This window comes from Saccostrea cucullata, unplaced genomic scaffold, assembly GCF_032062105.1.
Source record: "Saccostrea cucullata isolate Sc308-1 unplaced genomic scaffold, CSIRO_AGI_Scuc_v1 ctg2232, whole genome shotgun sequence".
In the NCBI taxonomy this organism is placed as follows: Eukaryota; Metazoa; Mollusca; class Bivalvia; order Ostreida; family Ostreidae; genus Saccostrea; species Saccostrea cuccullata.
Genome location: NW_026926569.1, coordinates 18,786 through 41,986, shown reverse-complemented (window position 1 = coordinate 41,986; position 23,201 = coordinate 18,786). Strand labels below are relative to the sequence as shown.

The window sequence follows — 23,201 nt, the reverse complement described above, 5'->3', positions numbered from 1 at the left end:
ATCCATTATCTTTTTTTGAATATACATCACTGGCTCGTTAGAATATGCCTCAATTAAAAAAATTGATATAATCAAATAAGGCTAGTCTTGAATAGCAATTATCAGAATGTTATTTTTGAAATTTAATTTTTCATGTATTGCAAAATTATACCCAGCTTAATGATCTCAAACATATTATTTTCCCCAAAATTTTTTGTTCTGAAATCCATTTCAAGTAGTCAGTTGTCGATAAGTTGTCACACACAAACACACACATATTTTATTTTCAATGGTTATTAAGATCTCGTTTCATGCAAATTCTCAAAAAAACATATCTGATAACTGAATTGAAAAAAGAAAAGAAATGAAATGCTACACGGAAAATCCAGTCGCTTAAAAAAAGACCAATTTAGCAGAGAGCTGTTATTGGCCCTTTAATTAATAGAAAAATCGACTTTTCTCTCGTTCGATACGAGTTAAATGTTAGAAGTCCGGCGATAAATTAGATGCACAATGGCAGGTCATATCAGCTGCCTTCTGAAACACCATATTGCATTGTATACAGTTATTTGTCAAATAGATGAAACGCTAAAAATATTATGTCCTTGATGATTACTTGCAGTGTTGATACATTTCATGGCACGGGTCTATAATGCATTAGTTTGGGCACGTTCTTTAATAGTTTAAAGCGATTTTTAAAGGTACTAGAATTTATAACAGAAGTTGACTGGTACTGTCATATCAATATTTTACGACCAACATTTTATTTCGTCGAAATGTTCATTTAAAATCAGATGCTTTTTTTATATTGATAGTTATTTGGATTCGACAAAAATGATATTATAATGCAAAAAAAGAAAAAGAAAAGAAAACAGCTGTTTAAGTGAGAGAGAGACAGCCAGAGGAAAAAATAGAGAACTTACTCCGGAGATGGTCGTTTTTTGGCGGTTGTATTTGTATTCCTTGCAATTGCCACCGGCATTGTCCGACTAGGTTAAAAAACACTTATTTTATCAATTGTATTATTCTAGTATATTTATATCCATCATTAATTCTTCAAATTTTTATGTATATCTGTATTCATCCACTGAGATACATCAAATACAACACTGTTCACTTTTTAAGGTATCAGCACAATTTATGGGATACTATAGTAGTACAGAATATTCCAGTTTTTAAAGAATCGAACAGTCCCTTTCTTAGATGGCGTTTGTCGTTAAGTTGTTTACGACATCTACCAAAAAACAATAACCGCTGGTGTCGCTAACCAGTGAATCAGTGTTATTGTAATCGCGGGGTTGAGGCACCATAAGCCACTGGAGTTGATATTGTCACTAAAAGTTCCTTATGTCAGATCAAATTGCATTCAGTAATGCCTGGTAATGCTCATACAAATATTTCCTTAACGCAAGGTAAACCATCGAGGACCCGACAGGGGGGAAATTTAAATCGACATTTAAAACTCTTGCAAAGGTATTAACGGGCAAAGTTGAAAGATAGTTCAAATGCTTCGAAGTTGATATGCTTGCGACATCTCATGAAAAATACATAAAAAGCAAACAAAAAAATTCTCCAAGGAAATTAACCATATATCTATTGCGATTTTGATAATCTTCCATAAAATGAAACGTGTGGGAGAAAAATCATTTTATAACATTTAGAATTAATAATTAATAAAGTGTTCATTCGATTCATCACCCAGAAAGGGTAATTTCACACCGTATCCCTATAACTACATTCGCAGCAAAAAAATTATGCTTTTGGTCTTTAAAATTGCAAAATACAAAATTTGAAAAACATGTATATAATGATCCAGTAAAAAAATCAAACAGGATTGTCAGAGAAGTGGCAATCAAGCAAGAACATTATAAATTCTTTGTACAACTTTTTGGGACAAAAAATAATTCATAAATTTTACTCAAAATAAATCATACTGTAATACTGTAATGGTTTCAACAAAATGTTCCTCCCTTCCTCCGTGGTGACCCCATTTCGAGCAGAGAATAAGATCACTTTTGATTTATGTCTAACGAATGATTAACTAAGAAATTTTTTTCATTTTTCATTCCAAGTGTCAATAATCAGTACATAAATCATTTCGTGAATGACTGCTAAAAATGTGCATAGCCTTATAAACATTATTTTCAAAAAATTATATTCACCGTTATTGATTGTAATTTTACTCACTTGCTTAATTACGTTATTAGACCCTTATGGTACCCTCTTAGATTCCGCTAAGTCGAGGAACCTATTCATTCCAATGTTTTCTATTGTAAAAAAAGATTGGGGGTTCATTCAGGTTTCTCAATCGTGAACTGTTAAAGTTGATCGAGCAAATAATTAGTCATTTGTATTTAACGTAAATACATTCTGTGTATTATCTGCATATGTTCAAAACGTTTCTAATCTGATAATTATAAAATTTAAAGATCGTTTCTCGCGACTCCGTCGATAGAAAAAATATATGAGTAAGTACTTCCGATAAATCCTTGTATTATTAATTGTTTGTATTTTAAGGGTAAACAAACTAAGCATAATTTTTCCTAGGACTAATAATTGGTGTTTTATACAGAAAAAACACAATAGACGTCTTGTAAAAAAGAAAATATTCTAAACTTTGCACAAAATAACGGATATAAGAATCGTATGCGAGAAATATCGAAAAATTGATAAATTAAATCCAAGAATGATCCGTAAGGAATTCTGTAGAATTGGTTCATTTCCGTAACTAATGCCATGGTTCTTTGAAATAATACCGTAACAAATGTATATTGATTCACATCTGAGCGGTCCTTCGATAAAGATTTTCTACGGTTTGAGAAAACGAATTCTGACACCAATTTGAGAAATTCCATTGAATGGTGCGCGTTGTGCTGATCTCTTTTTCACTTCCGGTAACTGTGCGGTATGAAATGTAACAATGGCAAATAGAGAAATCGATTTTAAACACCAACTAAGGAGTAATTGATTTCATTTTATGAGAAACACGTTTGAAAGAAGTCGTTAAATAAATAATTTTATCGTACATTTCAAATTCATCAGATTTTAATTTATGACGCAGATGAAAAAAGTGAATTCATATGATTTGCTCTTATCAACTCTTTTTCTTTGTAAAAAGAAATTTAAGAATTTGTATTGAGTAACGCTTTTCTTAAAGATGTATGCATGATTATAAAAAAAAAACAAAATCAAAAAATCCAATCAAACAAAACGAAACAAACCAAAACAAAAGCAGTCAGTGAGGGTGTGTGTGTGTGTGTGTGTGTTCGTCTTCAACTCACTCCATGTATTTAGAAAGACACCCTCCTTCTTGCCCCTTGGACCAAACTCACTACACCTCTATCCTGGCTTCACATATAAATTGTTTAACATGGTCAGACTAAGTTACCGGATGAAAAAGAATCACCAATATCCATTTGGAAACAAAAGCTTTTCGCATGCAACCAAATACTATTTCGCCTCCAACGAACAATTTATGTTTTAATATACTTTAAAGATGTATTTTTTCAATTACCTGATTATGAAAAACCACCTTTTTGTAAGTTTCCAGAAATCTATTCCGTGTTTTGAAGTTAAATGTGGAAAAGAACTTTTAGAAACAACTACTTACGTTAAAATTTCTTGTTGTATTAAGCAAAAAGAGTGCCACCACCATTTATTCATTGCAAGAAGTGTATTATTCTAAAAATGCTTAATTACGTTTCGCTTTTTATATTAATCTCAATTAGCGAATTAGCTTTTAAAACCCTAAAGGCGTACAAATCTTTCAATTAATATATTCATTCCGCACAATGTGCAGTTTACGTGGGCTAATCTTTAAATACCCAATGCACTTTCTGTGTTTTTGTGTGATTATTCATAAATCACACCTAAGCAAAAATGAATCAGACTTTATGAACTAATTAATGAATTAATCATTCATTTAGGCATGTTTGGGTCAATTGAAAAACTATTGTTTTAAACAAATTCCGTCATTATTTAAATGGAATTACTTATCAAGATGATATCAGTTCCAGAATCTTTGACATCTCCAATTAGTTTTTTGACAATTCTATTCACACGTGTTCGAAGCATACAGTGGCGCGCGTGGCAACTGTATTCCGAATTCCCTCGGAGTCATGGATCAGATATTCATAACATTGCAGCTTAAATTCTAAATCTAAATTATTTACTATTTTTGACTTAAGATCAACTGTTATGTCCTGAAAAAGTATGTTTAATCAAGTGTAATTTACCGTTGTTTGTGTATTCATTTAAATTGATTTAAATCGGTAATTATATACATGAACCGGTACTAAAACGGTCAAATAACAGGCGAATTTTACACTTGACCGAAGATAAACCTGAATGTATTCATTTGAATTGATAAACATTTTTATCTATGCATAAAAACATTTTTTTTTTCATGAAAAAAAAATCGAATCGCATATAATTCTTGTTTCCATCGGACCATACCCTTCCTATTTGAAAATGAATTAACCAGAGCAACAAAAGAAAGAAATATCGACATAAAATAGTATTTTAATTTTTATCTGTTTGTCATCATAGAAAACAAACACACAAAAAGAAATATTAATATGATTTCCTTCTTACATTACATACATGTTCTCTAATTAACAAAATTTCCTTGAACATTAGAATGAAAAATTAATATATTTTACCACAAGGATTCAAAAGTACCTGTTTGGTAAAGTCTCCCGGGGTAATTTGAATCATTGTATTTTTCTTTAACGATGCATTTTAAATGCAAATCGCTTACGCAGACCATTAAATAAACAGTCTCGTCTTGTCTGAGACGTGAATTGTTGAGAAGTGTAAAATGCTTCTTTTAAATTTGTTCGATTGAAAATATGTCTGACAAATATTGTCAGAACTTCTACTTTTATTGTTTAATATTTGCACATCCATATCCCATTTTCAGAAAACACAATGTCTTTATATTCCTCAAGCATTTTAACATGTTTGTTTTTAGTAGCGTAAATAGTGTGTGAATTCATCTTGATCATAATGCATTAAAATCTTAAGCAAATATTTAATTACACTTAATGGAATAGATAGTGAAGTTCACACACTAATAATCTTTAAGTAAGGTATCAGTTGAAGAAATGAATGTTCATCTTTGTGATGAACACTGTTATCATCGTCATCATCTATAAAGTATCATAAGAATAAATCCAACCATCAACTGCATAGCACATTTTTGTTTTTCTACCAGTAATAAAGATTAAATATTATATTTGAAGATTCAAATTTTAAGTTAAGTAATAGTCATCGCAATTAAACTTACCATTTTTAGGAAATTCCAAGAATATGTGTGCAGACGCGAATATATCAGAATTCTGAGACGTGAAATAGGTACCTCTTGGTATTTATGACATCTAGCTAAGCATTCGGGCACCGAATCAAACGCTCCTTTCAGTGGGCTTATCAAAGACAAGGATTCCAATTAAAGAGATATAGCCGTCATACCTCATTTAAAAAGACTGACAAATTGGCTATTCCTTTTAAAAATAGGGGTCGTCGGCAATGTATTGAAAAAGTATAGGCTGCGTTCGAGTCGGTTAAAAAAAATTTCTATGGTTTTCAATAAATCTGTTTCAGTTCTCCCTGGAATCAATATATTTCTTTGACTCCGGTCTTGTTTGAATATTGATTTTTCTTGGTGACATTTGTCACCCTTTAATTAATAATCATATGCTGAATAACTGGCATAGAGCACTTCACATAAAATTTTATCCAGATTCTAGTGAAACTCTGGCAAATATTGAACTGATACAGACTGTTTTGAAAAGAGATTTTTTATCTCAGCTATCTAGTAGACAATATCGTAAAATATTTTGCTGCTAGATATCGATAAGATATTGAATTTTAAGGATTAAACCAAACACATTTTACATATCTTAAGATGATCGCAATAAACTAATTCAATAAACTTATCCGACCACCTTCTTTAAATTAAAAAGCGACCAAACAACACCAAAATTTTATTTCTTGTGTGAAATTAAAGACCAAAAAATTTTTAAGCTAAATTAAATTTCTTTTCAACGGCATTTGTTTAAACCGATGGGATGAAGGTCTGAGACGTACGTTTTTATGCCGAGACATATATCATGTTGTTAATTACTAGGGATATATGAATTCAAAATTGTAAATTCAAATTTTATAACCTGATGAACAGTTCAGACTTATCCCCTCGCAACGGAGTTGGAGGGGATATATAAAGGTTATCGTGTGATTGATTGTATATTGTTTAACGTCCCTCTCGAGAATTTTCACTCATATGGAGACCCCACCACTTGCCGGTGGAGAGCTGCGAATTTTGTCCTATACTCCGCACTCAGAGCCATTGAGCAGGGAGAGATCTTTTTCGTGCCAGCCTACTGCGACACGGGACGCGGGCGACTGATTCATCAATTGAAGAATGCAGTATAGTAGAAGTCGCCCGCGTGGTGCAGTGGTTAGAACGTCTGCTCTAGAGTCGCGAAGTAAGGAGTCAATCCTCACGTCGCTGGTTCGAATCCCACAGTGGGACGTGGAGACGGGTCCTTCGTTTATACGGGGAATCGAACCCGCGACGTAATGATCAACTCTTTACTTCGCGACTCTAGAGCAGACGCTCTAACCACCACGCGGGCGACTGCCGGCTCTGAGTGTGTTTGTGGGTGAGTTCCTTAATCCAGTGCGAAACGGAAGTGACGTTATTTTTATCGGGATCGATGTCCAATGCTGCCTTGCTTTATAGATATTCTATTTGCAAGAGGACGCCCTGCTTTGGGGTGCCTTTTTTAGGTCTTTGTCTTCTTTTCTTACAAACTAAATTCGGGTATTATTTGATTTGAAACAGAGTAAAGGCGCACTGGCATCTCAAGATCGAAGATTCTTTAAAGATATGTGAATAGAAAGTTTAGACACTAGCCATAAATCTAATCCGGCGTATGTCAAGGAGCGATTTCGATAAGTGTTATCACCCAGCGAGTCACTTAACGAAATATACAATCACAGCTCAATCGATATTTTAAAGAGGTAGATTGTGACTAGGTATTTTTACGCAAAGTTAGTTTCTTTGGTTGACGTTTCCAAGGAAAACATAGGGTTTCCAAGGAGTGGAAGCAGTCCAATAGTTCCGGATTTTTAAGTTAAAAAATTGTTGTGGTGGTCATAGAAACAAAACTACATTTACTTTAACAAATGGAATGACGCTGTTGTCCAATACGAGTAATTTGGATTATTAGACTTGATTTTGGTTTGCTTGGTTTAAATTCGCATTTTTCTGCAATCAGTACAATTCCATTCCCCCAGCAAGCATGTTGACAAATCACTGACACAAATATACCTTATGTATACACATTAAAACATTTCTTTTATGTCTACATGTAGGTTATTAGATAGAAATTTACACGTACTTACTTTGTAATATTATTTTAATTCAAAAAGTAAAAATCACTGTTATTTGGGTGAAAGTGAAGCTCTTTACGAGTGATATCGGACAAAAATGAATTATGTTACTCAATACATACCCGGCTAATTGTCTCGCACGATTGAAGAGAAAATAAATGGCTAGTTGCAGATAAGTAAACTTTTTGTCCTGAAACAATTCTGCGTCATTAAAAAAAAGAATATCTTACAGAACAACAATTGTGTTTTCAAATACTGCGATTCAACCTAATGATTTATTGACTTGCAAAATTGTGAAGAGGAAAAAGAGAATATGTGTACATATCACACGAACTCTCTAACGCTCTGCCAATAAAGAAGTCACTTTTCTCGTACAAAAAGTCCATATATTGTTCTGTTGGCTTTTGGAGTAAAGAAATTCTTTTTATTTCCCCTCCTAAATAACGATATTCTGAAACTGGGCCCTTGTACAATGACGAATTGACAAGCAATTGAAGTTATATTACAACAAAGTTATTATGCTCAGGGATATTGGATGAAATTCCTCTTTCAAACGTTAATAAAACTTTGAATTGTCCACTTCGGGGTAATAAGAGAAAACTTAATATGAAGCCAGTAATCTAAAGTTTTATTCCCTGGTGATTTATTTACACTGATGTCAATAAAACTTATTAGCCTTTTTAATGTCAGTAAAGTCGTTTTCAAATGTGTTTTGATGACTTTCGTTTTAAGCAATGTGTTTGTTTACTAACAGAACAGAAAATAAACAAAACATTTTTGAAGCGCGATTCCTTGTCTGTGGTGGGAAATGGACCTAATTCCTCAAATAAAAAGGAAATTCTTGCGATTTGATTCGATCTCACAATTTCGATATGCTTGTTTGACAATCTACTTTGAATACCAAAGTAATTATTTGTCATTTATTAAAAGGAAATGTGAATGGTCCCTTTGTACAATTAAAATGTTTTATAATGAAAAATAAATTACTCCATTTTGTTATTCAGAATCCGGTTGGCATCTTAATGCAATGTCATAATTTAAATCTAAAAATGCGTATTTAAAAATCCGTTTTTAGACAAATAGTCAATTAGTCCGTAGTGTAATCGTATGATTAGAAAATGTCACGTATTCAACATGTGTTATTGCCAGTGTATTCGCATATTTAACCCTGTAAATTTTATGACTTTGTTTTTATTACTATAGTCAGTTTTTTTTTCAGTTAAAATGGCTAGTGACAGATTTAAAGTCCTCGTCTGTTTTCTACAAAACATACTCGTAATTTTATAATTTCTTACTTCTGGTGGTTTTACATATTTTGAGTCACATGATCAATCTTGTTTTATCCATCCTTATGTACAACGCATAAAATCCCGAGTTTACTCGATACTTACATGTTGCTAGCTGCAGGTCTGTCAATATCTTTTTTCGGAGAGCTACAGCGGCCAATGCTAAAAAGCCTACAATGAGTTGTCATCTGCTTCCTGTCTCTTTATATTTTTAACTATGTATGAGATCTCCAATTTCGTTGGTGCTTCTCAATTAAAGCAGTCCCATTCTAAAGCTTCGCAGGGGTTGGATGTCCATGAGTGGATTCAGATCCTCTTGCTTTGTAATGATGCATAATTTTTCTTTATAACTATACCAACCCTCTCAGTACTTTGATTTTCTTTCTCTTGTAGCCTTAGCCGCAGTATGTGCACACAGATAGTAATATTGCAGAATACCAAGAATGACGTCAATCACAGTTGATGTCATTCGTGGCGTTCTGCAAATGTTACCATTTGATATGTTTACAGATTCTTTATGACAAAATATTACTGCGCTCCTCCTATTTTACTTTTTTTTGACCTGACACTTATTTAGGGTCTCCAAGAGCAAAACATAGATTTTGCCACTGTAATCATATGGGAGGCGGAGGTATTATTTAGTGAGTTCAGTGCTCACAGCACCTCTAGTCTTGTATCTATTAGCTACTTCCTACATGTGAAAAACTATGGGCATTTCTGATCTTTTAGTATTCACAAAGCAAGATCTTTATTATACTTCCGCTTGAAAAGTGGGAGGGTACAATTAATAGTGATCGGGATGTCCGTGCGATTGTACGTCTGTCCCTCCGTTTGTTGCGCTTTGGGGTACCCATCTCTTATCCGCAAATCATTTAATACCCGGAATGAAATTTGAATAGACTTTCACAGAATCTTTGTTACATAGTGTCATTGTGCACTTCCTATTTTACTTTTTGATCGGACACACATGTTAGGTTTCCCATAGCGAAACGTGGACATTGTCATTCTTTTTATAATATTGAAGTGTATCCATCTCTTATCCTCAACTTCTCTAGACCACTGAATAAACTTAAATGATATTTTCACAGATTCTTTATAATAAAATTGCAATTGTGCTCCTCTCATTTTACTTTTTGATCTGACACTTAATTTGGGTCTCTCAGAACAAAAAATGAACTTTGCCATTATAACAATATGGGAGGCGGGGGTATCATTTAGTGAGCCAATTGCTCACAGTACCTCTAGTTTTGTTCCAGTAATGCCTGAAAGCCACAAGGACAGTATTGGCATAAATTTGAGCATAATGTAGGTTAGGCACTTTGCACCCCTCCTCTGCTTTTTGATTGTATGGACCTTTTTTGTAAAGAAGGCTCACCCTACAAACGAAAGGTTATGAATTCGCTGATATGGATGTAGATCCAAAAATGCTTTTCATTTATTGTCCTATGTTTAGAGTACACATATTCAAGAACGTCTCGTTTTCGGTACATGTATATCAGAGCAGAGTCCGTAGCAAGACCACGGAAACCAAACTTGAGACTTGGAAGTTAAAAGTCGATATCTATGTTAATGTATAAACAGCTTTCATTTCTGGAAAGCGCATTTGTAAAAATTACGTCAAAACCCTAAAGCTTATTCTTTTCAAGAACTGGAATTTAAATATTTTACCTTTTGCCTCCCTCGGCCATTGGGATATATGATCTTGATCGTCCAGACAGACTTTTGTACTTCCAAAACGTCTGCGAGATTTATTTAGGCTTATCATAATCTCCAAGTTATATAGGCATTTAATACACTAATCGAAAAAGGAGTGATTTATTCCAAAGAACTTCTATACAAACATTTCACTTTGTTAATGCATTTCTAGTAGCCAGTTTACTTTATGTAACGACGTCCTTAATCTCACAGGAAATCTTCGTTTCAGATTTTAAAAGAATCAATTTTTCCGCTCGTTGATCTAGGCACCTTAGGGTAAAGGTACAGTAAAAAGGTACAAAATTAATGAAATATTAATTTGCGTTCTTTAATGTCGCAGCCCTACTGAGCCTATTGTGTCGCAGTAAGGTATGTGTACTATAGCTGTAATATGGGCAAAATACAGTAACGTGTGCTTTGCAGAGAGGTTAAGATAACCATTTACAAAAAAAAAACAAAAAATGGGGGGGGGGGTGTGCGTTAAGTTTTATTTCTTTGATCTAATCCAAATACTTGAGGTATGAGCTTAATAAATGATACCCCCGTCTCCCGTATGATTATTATGGCAAAGTTTTGCTCCGGAAGACCCAAAATAAGTGTCAGATCAAAACGTGAAACAGAAGGTGCACAATGGCAATAGATAATGAAAAATCGGTGAAAGTATTGTGAAATTTTATTCAGTGACATAGGACGAGTTGCGGATAAGAGATCGGTACACTTCAATATTTTAGAAAGAATAGCAGTGTCCATGTTTTGCTGTGGGGAACCTAAAATATGTGTCGGATCAGAAAGCAAAAGAGGTGAACAATAGCATTATGTTTAAGATTTTGTGAAAGTTTCATTAAATCTAATTCAATTGTATAAAAGAAGTTGAGGATAAGAGATGGGTACCCCAAAGCTTAACAGAAGGACGCACAGACGGACGGACATCCCTATCACTATATAACCTCCAACTTTTCAAACGGGAGAGGGTTGGTATAATAATGTACAGACAAATAATGATAACCAACAGAACAATCTATTCCTCCTATTAACAAAGTAATCCGGGTTAATTCCCAAAAGTTGAAAAACCCCACTTGAAAACTTCAAAAGCCAATATATATGTAGCATTTTGTTTAAACGATTAAACCTACCAAAATAGTTCGACAGAATAGACGGATTGCACATTTCCAATTAATCTTGACAAAAGAAAGGTCTGATCTTATTTTCGAACATGTTTTGAAAACAAATTACGCTGTTTTAACATTCCGCTTACGAAAGAGTTCTTCGTGTTGATTTCCTCAAATGACATTTACAAAGTGGGGGGCCATTTTCGCAGGTGCATACTTAACGAACAGAGAAACAAGTAAATATTTGTTGACGAACAATACATCATATAATTTTAATTTTTCATTGTTCGATAAAACTCAACTTAAATCAATTCCCAGCAAAATGGTCGATATGTACTCGGCCATCTTTGAAAAATCACAATGGAACAAAGATGATATCGAATTATACTTCAAGGAAATTACCCAGTCATGATTTAAAAGCTGAGAACATATGCTCTTCTATTTCATATAAAATATAAATTTGTTCATGTTGAAATCATGTGATTTTTTTTTAAATTAACAATTCAGACCCTTATGAATCTCTAGTAAATAAGGGAATGGATAAAATTTTTGCCTACAGGCAACACATTGTAGACTTTATTCTACAAGACTTTAAGAAATACATACTAAAGCTCTTCGTGACTAAAATAAGTATCACGACATATCTTCACGTACATTCAAATTCATTTCTTAGATAAAAATGTTCATCATCAAATTCAAATGAAAAGGGTTTTTTTTTTGTATGAGACATCTATTTCACAGGCCACCGACTCTATCCATTTCAAAATCGGTGGTTGTTGATAAAGTTTATCAACAACCACCGATTTTGAATTGATTCATTCAGTCACGCACTACAAATGATTCTAAGTTGAAATATCAAATAAAAAACTTTCCGGATTTACATAATTACTTATCTTCTTTTAAATTAAAATCCTATATCCTGTTCAGTCTAGAATGATGATCTAGAGATTAATCGGTTTTGTAAATATATTTCGTTTTTATCTAACGAAAATTTTACGGATGGCTTTGTAAATCGAGTTAATTCTTTTCTTTTTCTCACAATAATTTTTCCACAGTGCCCTATTAGTATCTATACAAAGATGATGATAACGAGAGAGAGAGAGAGAGAGTTCAAATTCTAGATGTGCCAAACTTCTAAAAGGTTATATACCATTCAACGTTTTTGCTAAACATTTTTTATAGCACCATCAAAGAAAACGGATACGTTTCAATTTAAAAGGGATCGAATTTTAAATGTAAATTTTCGTCTATAAAATCCATAGACATGTAAAAGACGAGGTAAAATTGGAATAATTTGGTCTTTTTAAGACATCAGGCAAAAAGGATTTCACAAAGCAATGAATGCAGGTATTAAGTTGGAAAAGAATCGAACTGATCTGGAAAACAGAGATTTTGTATTCCTGATTTTGCTCGTCGTGTACTTTAATAAAAATTTTTATTTGCATCACAGTAAAAAGTGTCATGAGCAGTCGTAATAAAAAGACGTGATAAATTATTTATGCCTGCTTATCATTCCTATACCACTAGATTCTGCAAAAACAATTTTAGGAAATCAAAACAAGAAAAACAACAACAAGAAAAAGAAATAGTAGTAACTGACAAATATCCCTTAAAAATCTACCAAATTGAAACATATTCTGGACTGTAGTTTACAAATCGGCAGCCTTGAAGAGGGATAAATAATTTACCTATAATACAACCCACGCCTATAATTGATCGGTATCTGTAAACTTTAACAAGTGTTTTATAAATAAATTACTAGTACATATACTGAATTTATACAATGCAATGATATTTTCATATCATTTGCTATACTTGATCTGAAACTATGCCTCTACGATTCTAAGGTCAACCGAACATGAATTTTGGGTGAAACTTCTACACGAGACAAAAATATGTTTCACACTATATCTTTATTCCTTTACCATTCATTTTTTATTATTAATATTTTTTTTAATTATTATTAATCAGTCAATACAAGAAATAAATGGATTGGACAAATTTCAGTCTTGTTCCCTTATGTGTTACTCATACTGTAAGGGGCATTGGTCATTTATTTATTTGATTTCCTGAAATAATTGTTGCAGTCATAAACGACAATTTTATCCAAAATTGCTTCCTTGTATATAGAAGTATATTATGTAAATCATTTGTAATTTAAAACTAGTCGCCCATGGATCAAAATATTTTGAACTGATGATTAAACAATCCTACCTCTAGCTTGCAAATCGGTTCAACTATGGAGAAGAAGCGGAAGTTATGACTTCTTGCATCTATACACCTTTCCGTCTTTCTATTAAATCTCCAGTTGATGAAGCATTTGTATGCAAAGAAACACAAGACTCGGAGCAAAGGGGAAGGGAAAAAAGATCAAATGCTGTGAATTGCTAGATAGGATAACATCCCAACAGGTTCAAACATAGATATATGTTTATAATGTAGCGGAGCGATGCATGCGCCAGAAGTCTCGTAGACTTTTAAATTAGACACTGTTAAGGCATTCAATTATCTGTTTTTGAATATTGTCAATGAGGTGTATAGCGACCATGTATAGCTGTAAACCCCCTCCGGGTTTACTTATCGAGATATTCAATTATGCTGCACTTTAACCGTTGTGTATTTGGGCATATCACGTATTGTGTGAAACAAAAACTTTAAATCATTAAGTCCACTAAATTTTAATTTCATTTGAAATTCATTATTTTGAATTGACGTTTCCTTATTTAAAAGTTTTGAGGCAAGTTTGGACACAATTGTGACTTGAAATTGGGGCATTAATAAATGATCTCTCGTAAGAACCGGTGGGAATAATTGATAAAGCTAGATTAACCTGGGGTCTTGGGCATTGACTCAATATAAATAGGTATTGACCGAGCAAGTGGGGATATTGAGTACAAGGTTTTGTACTTGGCATTCAAAAATTGAGACGTGCGAAGTCTACAACCCTTAAAAAATTAAAATTATGTTCCTTCAAATTTCAAAGCGAAAGATAGCAAAACATCAAAGGAGATTGGGAGCTACACAGCTGATTGAAGCAAGTGAATAGTTAGAATACAAATGTAGGTTAAGACTCTCTTGATGAAACAAACTCACAAATTTCTTAAAGAGCTTTCAATTCTTAATTAATGGACGATTTTGAAGGCCTCATCCACACTATAAGATGTATGCATACAGTAATTTCGAGGCCAGTGTAAATAAGAAATGAAGATCGCATGTAAAATGTCAGAAAATCATTTTGTTCAAGGACTCGTCAACAAATGTTGTTTTCAATTGACAAAGATTACTAGTAAATCAAGCATTAAGTACTTTGTTTACAGTTGATCTGGAAAAATATGGATTACTTCTGAACAAGGATAGCACAGCCCAGCACTGACAACACTAATAATGATGACAGCGTCTGCATGATTTTAAAGATGTTAACCTTGAAAAGATAATTAAATATTAAATGGAATGTACCGGTACATTGTTTATGTCCTTGAAAATAATGAAGTAAAATCCTCGGAAGAGATTGACAACAACGCTGGAAATATATATACGTACTAGTTAGTATTCAAAAAGTAGGAGATACTGTAGTTTGTGATCAAAATGTTCACATATCTAAAGGGATACAAATCTATGTTGTATAGTTCCTTAACGATGAAGCCTTTAAAAAGAAATTCATCACCCTTACACATCAATCACGATCTGCACGAGATGTTACTGCTGATCAAGGGTGTTGTGCCAGGAATTTACATGCCTCTGAATTGGAAGCTTAAAGCCACTTTAAAGAAAGATTCTGAAGAGAAGGCATCAGGTTATCAGCTGTTGAAGTCGTGAATTAAACAGAGACCATGCCCCGTCTAACACGGATGAGAGGTTACGTGCCCTTGACACGCTACAGGTTGGCACAAGACAGGTCACTGTCTCAAGGGCAATGGATGTTTCCCAGTCTGTTATCAGCAGCTTATTGTCCAGACATAGTGTTATTACAGGGTCTGTACAGAATAGACCACGATCCGGTCTACCAAGAGCAACAACTCAGGCTTAGGACAGATTCATCTGCACTATTGCCGTGAGAAATCGTCTGGTAACCGCAAATTAGAAAAGGTATCAACTTCAAAGGAATACTGGTTAGTAGTGAGTGGCCAGACCATCAGGAATCGACTGCACAAGATTTCACTTACATGCCAGACATCCTCGTGTCATTCTCTGTTTTAGGGATCGTCCCGTTAGGGCATGACTCCAATGGTGGCGTCACTATCAACGCTTTGATAATCGCCAACAGAACCACGAAGGAATGTTTTCAGATGAGTCGAGATTCACTGTGGACTTCCTGGACAGACAGGGGTTTGGCGCCGACGTAACGAACGTTTCCATGACGTTGTATTATTGAACATGATCGGTATGGGGGTGGATCTGTAATGGTGTGGAGACGCATCACTCTTACCGGTGGGCACGTCACAAGGCAGTACTACCGGGATTACATTTTGGCACTCCGTGTTGTACCGTTTGCACATCGTAAGACCCCGGTTATTTCTTTTTTCAAGATGACAATGCCATATGTCATAGGGCCAGGATCGTTACCGATTATCTCAAACAGCAGAATATCCGGTACAACATTACCATGACCCGCACTCAGGGAGGACCTTTCCCCCATTGAACATTTCTTGAACATGCCTTGACAGCGGCTATGCCAACGTCAACAACCTCTTGCCAATGTTCAAGAACTTACAGCAGCATTACAATATGAATGGAATAACCTACCCCAAAATGACCTGCATGGGACGTCTCGTTAGGAGTAGGCCATGCCGAATCTAAGCTTATCTGACCAACTAGACAAGGTATTACCCGCTGCTGACTCTGTTTCGCAATGGTGGTAAATTTGTTGCGTGACCCCGAGTTGGTGTTGACCCTTATTCTGGAGAATCTATCTTTTTCTGACTGTATACAGGGTTTATAATAAATATTGCAACGTTTCTTTCATGTTTTTCAGTCATTTGTTTCCTTCCTGACATCATGATCTGTATTTCATTGTCCTTGTAAGTCCATTATTCCCTACTTCTTTTAAAAACTATATATGTATGATTGAAAGAATATCGAATGGGACGTAAAATACAATCAATAAATCAATCCAACATTCAATGGACGTCAATAATATGGCGGCCATAAAGGCGTGCAAACGGCACAACATTGGGTGCGAAGATGTTCCATTGGCGATTACCCAAGCGTTGTCTGTGACGACACCATCGATAAGCTAATACCACCACTGTAATCGCACATCCATGATCTCAAATTTGTCAAAAAAGTTTATTTTACCATTGGAAGACTAAATGAAATTTAGTAAACTAGGCAAAAACTGGATGCCAATCGAATAAATATAAACTCCGGAAAGCACTAATACCGCCGAAAATACTGCAAAGCCGTTGTTAATGGTCAAATAACCAATTACTCAATATTTTAAAAAATGTACTTTACATTGATGAATTGTAAAAAACAAAGAAAATCGAGAAGTGTCGTATTGCATAATGATGATTTTATTAGCAATTATAGAAGAAAAATAAAAAAAAACACACCAAAGTTCAACTGTTCAGGCATTACTTATACTTGAATTTGTCAAAAAATATCCTTTAGTTGGTGCAATAAACTTTAAAACAAATATGCACTGACAGGTAGATGGATAGCAATTATTAAAATCGACATATCTTAAGATATATTCACCATCCAAAATGTATAGCCGTTACCTTGGTTGAAGATGTACTTGAGGCATAAGGTTGTAAAGTTATCTGTGTTTGACAAGAGAACAATATAAGTGGGACGTAATCAGGCAACAAATATATTTTGTCTGCCCTTATGGAACTTGATTATGATTCCAAAGACAGTTGTTTGTGCTTTTAAGTGTATGGATCAAGGACAAGATTTTCAAAAATATATTTTGAAGGTCATGAATTTTTTGCATTAATGATGAATGATATAATCAAGGATAATATTTTTAGTAGAAAGGTCCATCGTGAACTTTTTGCATTAAAGATGATCAAGGGCAATCAAGATAACCAAGGATACCACTTTAAAAGATATAAATGTACAAGTAATTTGAAGATCATGATCGAACTTTTTGCACGGAAGATGAACGATTTCAAAACATAGTTTCTGATCTCAATAACATAGATAAATATGATCTAGACACCATTCATCATAGTTATTTATCAACATTGTGAATTGTGTCGTTAAACATTCCTTTTGTTCAAGGATTTGTGAAAAACTAAAGCTTCTAAATTGATGAACTACATGCACTAAAATATATATAGCAAAAAACCTTAAGTTGGCCTGTTTACATGTAACTTTTGCAAACGTACATCACTTCCACCATGTATGCCTTCAGAAAAATACTGGAGAAGTTGAGTGGGGTATGAGAATTTCAAAGGTCAAATACTGGTTTGATCTCGAGGGGTGTTTCCAATACTACAAAACCTAGCAATACCTATCGCATCAAACTGCCAGCAAATTAGTACGGCACGCCAAATTCACAATCAAAGTACTCAGAAGTACAGAGAGCCGGGCTCATTTACAGAGTAGAATGGATTTCTTACATGAATTACGTTTATATTCTGATGAAAAAATTATTTTAAAACTATCAATTTAAATGATAAGACACTGACAGTGAGTTTTGTAATCCTAATACCACGGTCCGATTTTGTCAGAATCAGAATTAATCTGGTACCGCAGCTGAATGTAAACAAACAGGCCAGTCTGGTTCCCTCTCCTGCTTTACCTCGTATGTGTAGAGAACTACGGTAACACTGATGATCAAAAATCCTTACGCTAATGAACTATGTTCTTTGACTTATGAAGTTTTCAAAGTCATTACTAGTAATGTTTATTTTATATAGATAAAATTGCGTTTTATTTTTGTTGCTTTACTTAGCGTTATTATTATCTCAAAAGCGGTTGAGAGTAAGAACTATATTTTTGCACGTAACTTTAAAATGGCGACTATGGGGTCAACATCCTGCCTTGAACAGGATCACATAAGCCGGCAATTGCTCTTTGAGCAATAAGCCCGGCTAAAAATGAGCTAAACCTAGTTTCACAATTGATAAACTAGGTTTATCGACTGTAAACTATAGTTTACAAACCGTAAACTATAGTTAACGATTCGTTAAGTATAGTTTTCATCTGTAAAACTATATTTAACGGTTGTTAACTATAGTTTACGAATGATAATCTAAGTTTATCTGTCTGTAATAAGCGTTAACAATAGATTTTGTTGATAAACATAGATTCACGTTTGTAAATTATAATTTACAATCGTAAACTATAGTTAAGAGTTGTTAATCATAGTTTCACAAATCGTAAATATATTTATCAGATCGTTAACTATAGTTAACGGTTTGTAAACTATAGTTTACAAATCGTGAAACTGTATTTATCAGATAATCTATGTTTTGCAATCGCAAATGATTGTTTTCAGTGTTAAGTATAGTTTACGGTTGTGAAACATAGATTATCGCGTTAACTATAGTTTACAGATGTAAAATATAGATTAACATTGTTAACTATAGTTTACAGTCCGTAAACTATAGTTTACAACCGATAAACCTAGTTTATCGACTGTGAAACTATGTTTTGCTCATTTTTGTGAATTTGGCGTGCCAAAAATCAGAAGTCCGCATCTCCACATTTGGTAACCCTGGAAATGCTTTGATTGCTTATTTAAGTGGTAAAAGGCGACCCCCTAGCGCCTTTTAATATTTTTGGAATATGAGGCTGAGGAAAGGAAACTCCATTCAGAAGAACATTGGACCATTGAGTCTAAGGTGTTTCTCCATGGCTTATCATCAGACAGAGAAAAATTTTCATGATTGCGGAACCTAAGGGTTTTTGTGTGCCATTAGGTAAAATGGGATAGATGGGATAGGGTGAATTTTTGAAGAAATACTTCATAGCCTTCATCATTATCATTTTAAACATTATAAAATGAAATTTGAAGGAATTTTACTAAATTTAGCAGTTCCTTTCTATATAAATCAAGCTAAATTTCCTATCTTGTAGTGCCTCCATTTATAGGTATTTTGTTTCTCCTGATCAAGAGCAAGTCAAGAAAAAGAACTTTTTTTTCTAACATTTACATACCTGAGCAGATATTATACAAGCAGGTTTCAAGAATGTGAAGAATGAAACTGACACTTGAGAATTGACAATGTCTTTTGTACTAGGAAGGACACACCAGGTAACAGAGAAGTACGTTTTATTTATGATCCATCATTCATCGTCTGAAGAAGCAGCATTGAAGAGTTAGGTAAATATTGCAAGTATATGTGTATATTGATATAATTTATTTTCTTCGGCTTTTATTAGATTGACTTCACATATAAGGCCATTACATGACGTCGACCCCTTTCCCTTTGAGAGAGAGAGAAGGGGGGGATAATACACATAAACAAATCTGAATTTCCTGTATACAGGTCTGGGCGGCCTCCATTTTTGGAGGATCGCTAAATTCAATATGGCAGCCAAATTTTTTACCATATATGGAAACCGCACTGCAATGTCGGATAGTTTATCTTCTGTTTTCAGAGGATAACACAGGTAATTTTCAAACGCCTCGTGCCTACCTTTAATCAAAAAGTGCAAGCACGAGAGTACAATTAAATAAAAGTTCAAACATTAAACTATCGATTGTATGTGGCGATTTGAGATTCTATGTCTAGAATTTTTACAAAAAGCTTTCAAAGTTGGCACTTCTTACGATTCATTTCTACTTAATATTTCTTGTTATTTTGTTTAATTTTTATGTTTTTCCCTGTAGACTTTTCCTTCTAAGACAAATAAACAGGCACTTAAATGCTCAAAGAATACATACATGATATTATTTTCATTTAATTCAAAATTAGAGAAAAAGGAAACACAAAAGAAAATGTACTGTAAAGAAAAAAATACTCTGTCTGATAATTTTTGCAAATAAAACAATTTTAAGATAAAATAAGTATTATTTAGAGAAATCAAGAAAAAGCACCGCCGCCCACTTTATAGCTATGCAACATCCAAATTCCTATATGAGGCCTCGACGGGGATTATGGATCCGCAGTATATATATTTCCACGGACAACGTAAGTTTCATTCAGATTAGTTTTTACACTGGGATAGACGTGATTGAATTTTATTCAGTCTTAACTGATAAGGAGGACGGTTTAACCTTGCTGTAGATGGAGATTGATCCTAATTTATTTCAGGGGTCTTAAAATCTCAGTTAAATTAGATACACATACAGGCGAAAGAGACAGCTCTTCGACTGACTTTTATGTCGATCACAGATTTTTATTGTGTTATTGAAATGCGACATTAAAAACGAAGTAAGAAGATGTACTGCAGTCGTCAAAGATAAAGATTTAAGATGATTTTTTTTTAAATAGGGGGGGGGGGTAAGAAGGGACTTGAATGAGTTTGCACGAGAAGAGAGGAAAATGGAGGGGGTGCGGATTTCACCTAATGTATGCTGCATCCGTGAACCCATGGACTTTACTTTTATTTGAAAGGGACACAATAAAAGCAGGGAAAGCAAACATGTTTGCAGGAACTTATCCAACATACTATTTTTTCCGTAACTTTGAATTTTCGTTATCGTTTGGATCGAAATATAATGTGTAGATTTTGTTAAAAATAATTTTTTTAAAAAATGATTGAGAAATTTTGACATTATACATTGCTAGGAATATATTTCTCCAAAATTTATAATAGGGAAAAAAATCAGCATTCAATTAGCTTCAGATTCATTTTTTGACCGTGCTGTATTTTAGTTGGCTAATACAACAGTACACAAGGCTAATACAAAATGCAATATAGCTACGCCCTCTGTAGTCCTGTTCAGAACAACAAACTTAATACCTAGATTTAACCATCATCGTATTCATGAAATTTAACATTTTATTTGTTTTGGTTGAAAAATCAGCGTAGACTGCCCTTTGTTTTGAAAAGTCCGGTAGGTGGCGACACCTCTATCCTCTGTTTTTAGAGGATAAAAACTATCCTCCAAAAACAGAGGCCGCCTAGACCTGGTATAACACCCATTCTCAATATAAGGGCGCAAATAATGTCGCCTCGTTTTCATTTAGAAGAAATACCACTGATGTAATTTTTAAATCAACATTATAAATAGTCACATAACAATGAATAAGAATTCATATAATTATCGATCTGAAAGGGTATTTAAGGAGTTCAAAATTCAAATATAGTAGCCTATTTGAAATGTACGTTACTGTCGCCGAGGCAAATATTATGCTGAATCCCCTCTGTGTAATATATAGTTTTGATTCTCAAGTAAAAATTTTCTGATAAGTTAAACCTTGTATCATATATACTTCTTTTCATAACAATAAATACATTTTCTTTGTGATAATAAATAACTTTTATTGTGCAATGTCCCTGTCGCTTAATTCTATTTTAACCACATTACAAGCAAACACAAAGATTATACACCTGATAGTTTTGTTCTCCTTTATTTATTGATGGGCTAAATTTGAAATTTCAAAGGGTTAATTACTCCTACATAGATAATGTAACATGAAATTTAACAATTTGAGCAACTTTTATAAATATGTTTACGGAATGAAAGACATTTTCAATCGTAGAGATAAGAAAGAAATGTACGTTACCTATATTCTTCCATTAAGAATATATATTAAGTAGAAAATATGAGACGACTCTGAATAAGCAACCCCTTGTATCCTGTAAACTGGCAAATACGTTTTGCTTAACACAATTAAAAATTATTTTTTACATGAAAAGTGATCATTTGAAATGTACGTGACTGAAATGTACGTTACCATGAAATTCAAATTAAGTGAATCTCGCACGAATTTTCATGTATTCTCATACTTTCACACACTCGAATGAGTACACAAAGTAAAGTTTCAAAGGTTGGAGGTCGGCTAAATCCCAAAATTAATGAAAAGAAACGTTTCTGCTGAGGAAAAAAAAATATTAAGGTCAATTATATGTAATATAATTTTGATACCTGGTATATATTTCTGAATACGAAACCTGTATGATGCATTTCTTATGATATGCAAGTTCAAATAGTATCAATATATTGCGTGTCTAACGTACGCTTGTGGAAGAGAATTGATTTTTAGCTCTACTGGTCAGAGACCAGAAGAGCTTATGCGATAGTAATGCGTCCGGCGTCCGTCCGTCTGTCTGTCTGTCTGTCTGTCTGTCTGTCCGTCTGTCTGTCTGTAAACAATTTTTCAAAACGCTACTCCTCCTACAATTTTAGTCTGATTTCAATATAACTTGGCACACAAGTAGACTACACTAAGATACATAGAATAGTGCATGGGTTTTTAATTTCGATGAACGGTGTTGCCATGGTTACTAAAAATAGAATTTTCTGTGAAATTCCTTTAAAACGCTACTCCTTCCACAGTTTTGGTCTGATTTCAATATACTTTGGCACACAAGTAGACTACACTAAGATACATAGAATAGTGCATCGGTTTTTGATTTCCATGAATGGTGTTGCCATGGTTACTAAAAATAGAATTTTCTGTGAAATTCCTTTAAAACGCTACTCCTTCCACAGTTTTGGTCTGATTTCAATATAACTTGGCACAGTAGTAGACTACACTAAGATACATAGAATAGTGCATCGGTTTTTGATTTCGATGAACGGTGTTGCCATGGTTACTAAAAATAGAATTTTCTGTGAAATTCCTTTAAAACGCTACTCCTTCTACAGTTTTGGTCTGATTTCAATATAACT

General features: G+C 33.7%; 1 protein-coding gene across 5 annotated transcripts in view; it reads right to left on the bottom strand.

The window, feature by feature from the left end:
* Positions 1 to 23,201, bottom strand: part of LOC134272084 (uncharacterized) — a 32,300-nt gene that overhangs the window by 6,187 nt on the left and 2,912 nt on the right. The window contains exon 1 of one of the 5 annotated variants that reach the window (XM_062754323.1): positions 13,679 to 13,747. The exons of 1 other annotated variant lie outside the window; for it this stretch is intronic. Coding sequence is in view for 2 of the 4 variants with exons in the window: in XM_062754320.1 (XP_062610304.1) it covers positions 903 to 961 (59 nt within the window). In the remaining 2 variants the exon portion in view is untranslated. Of the gene's footprint in view, positions 1 to 902; positions 1,043 to 5,266; positions 5,397 to 10,328; positions 10,501 to 13,678; positions 13,748 to 23,201 lie in introns of those variants that run through there. 3 more of the 5 variants (XM_062754322.1, XM_062754325.1, XM_062754320.1) reach the window with 3 other exon arrangements.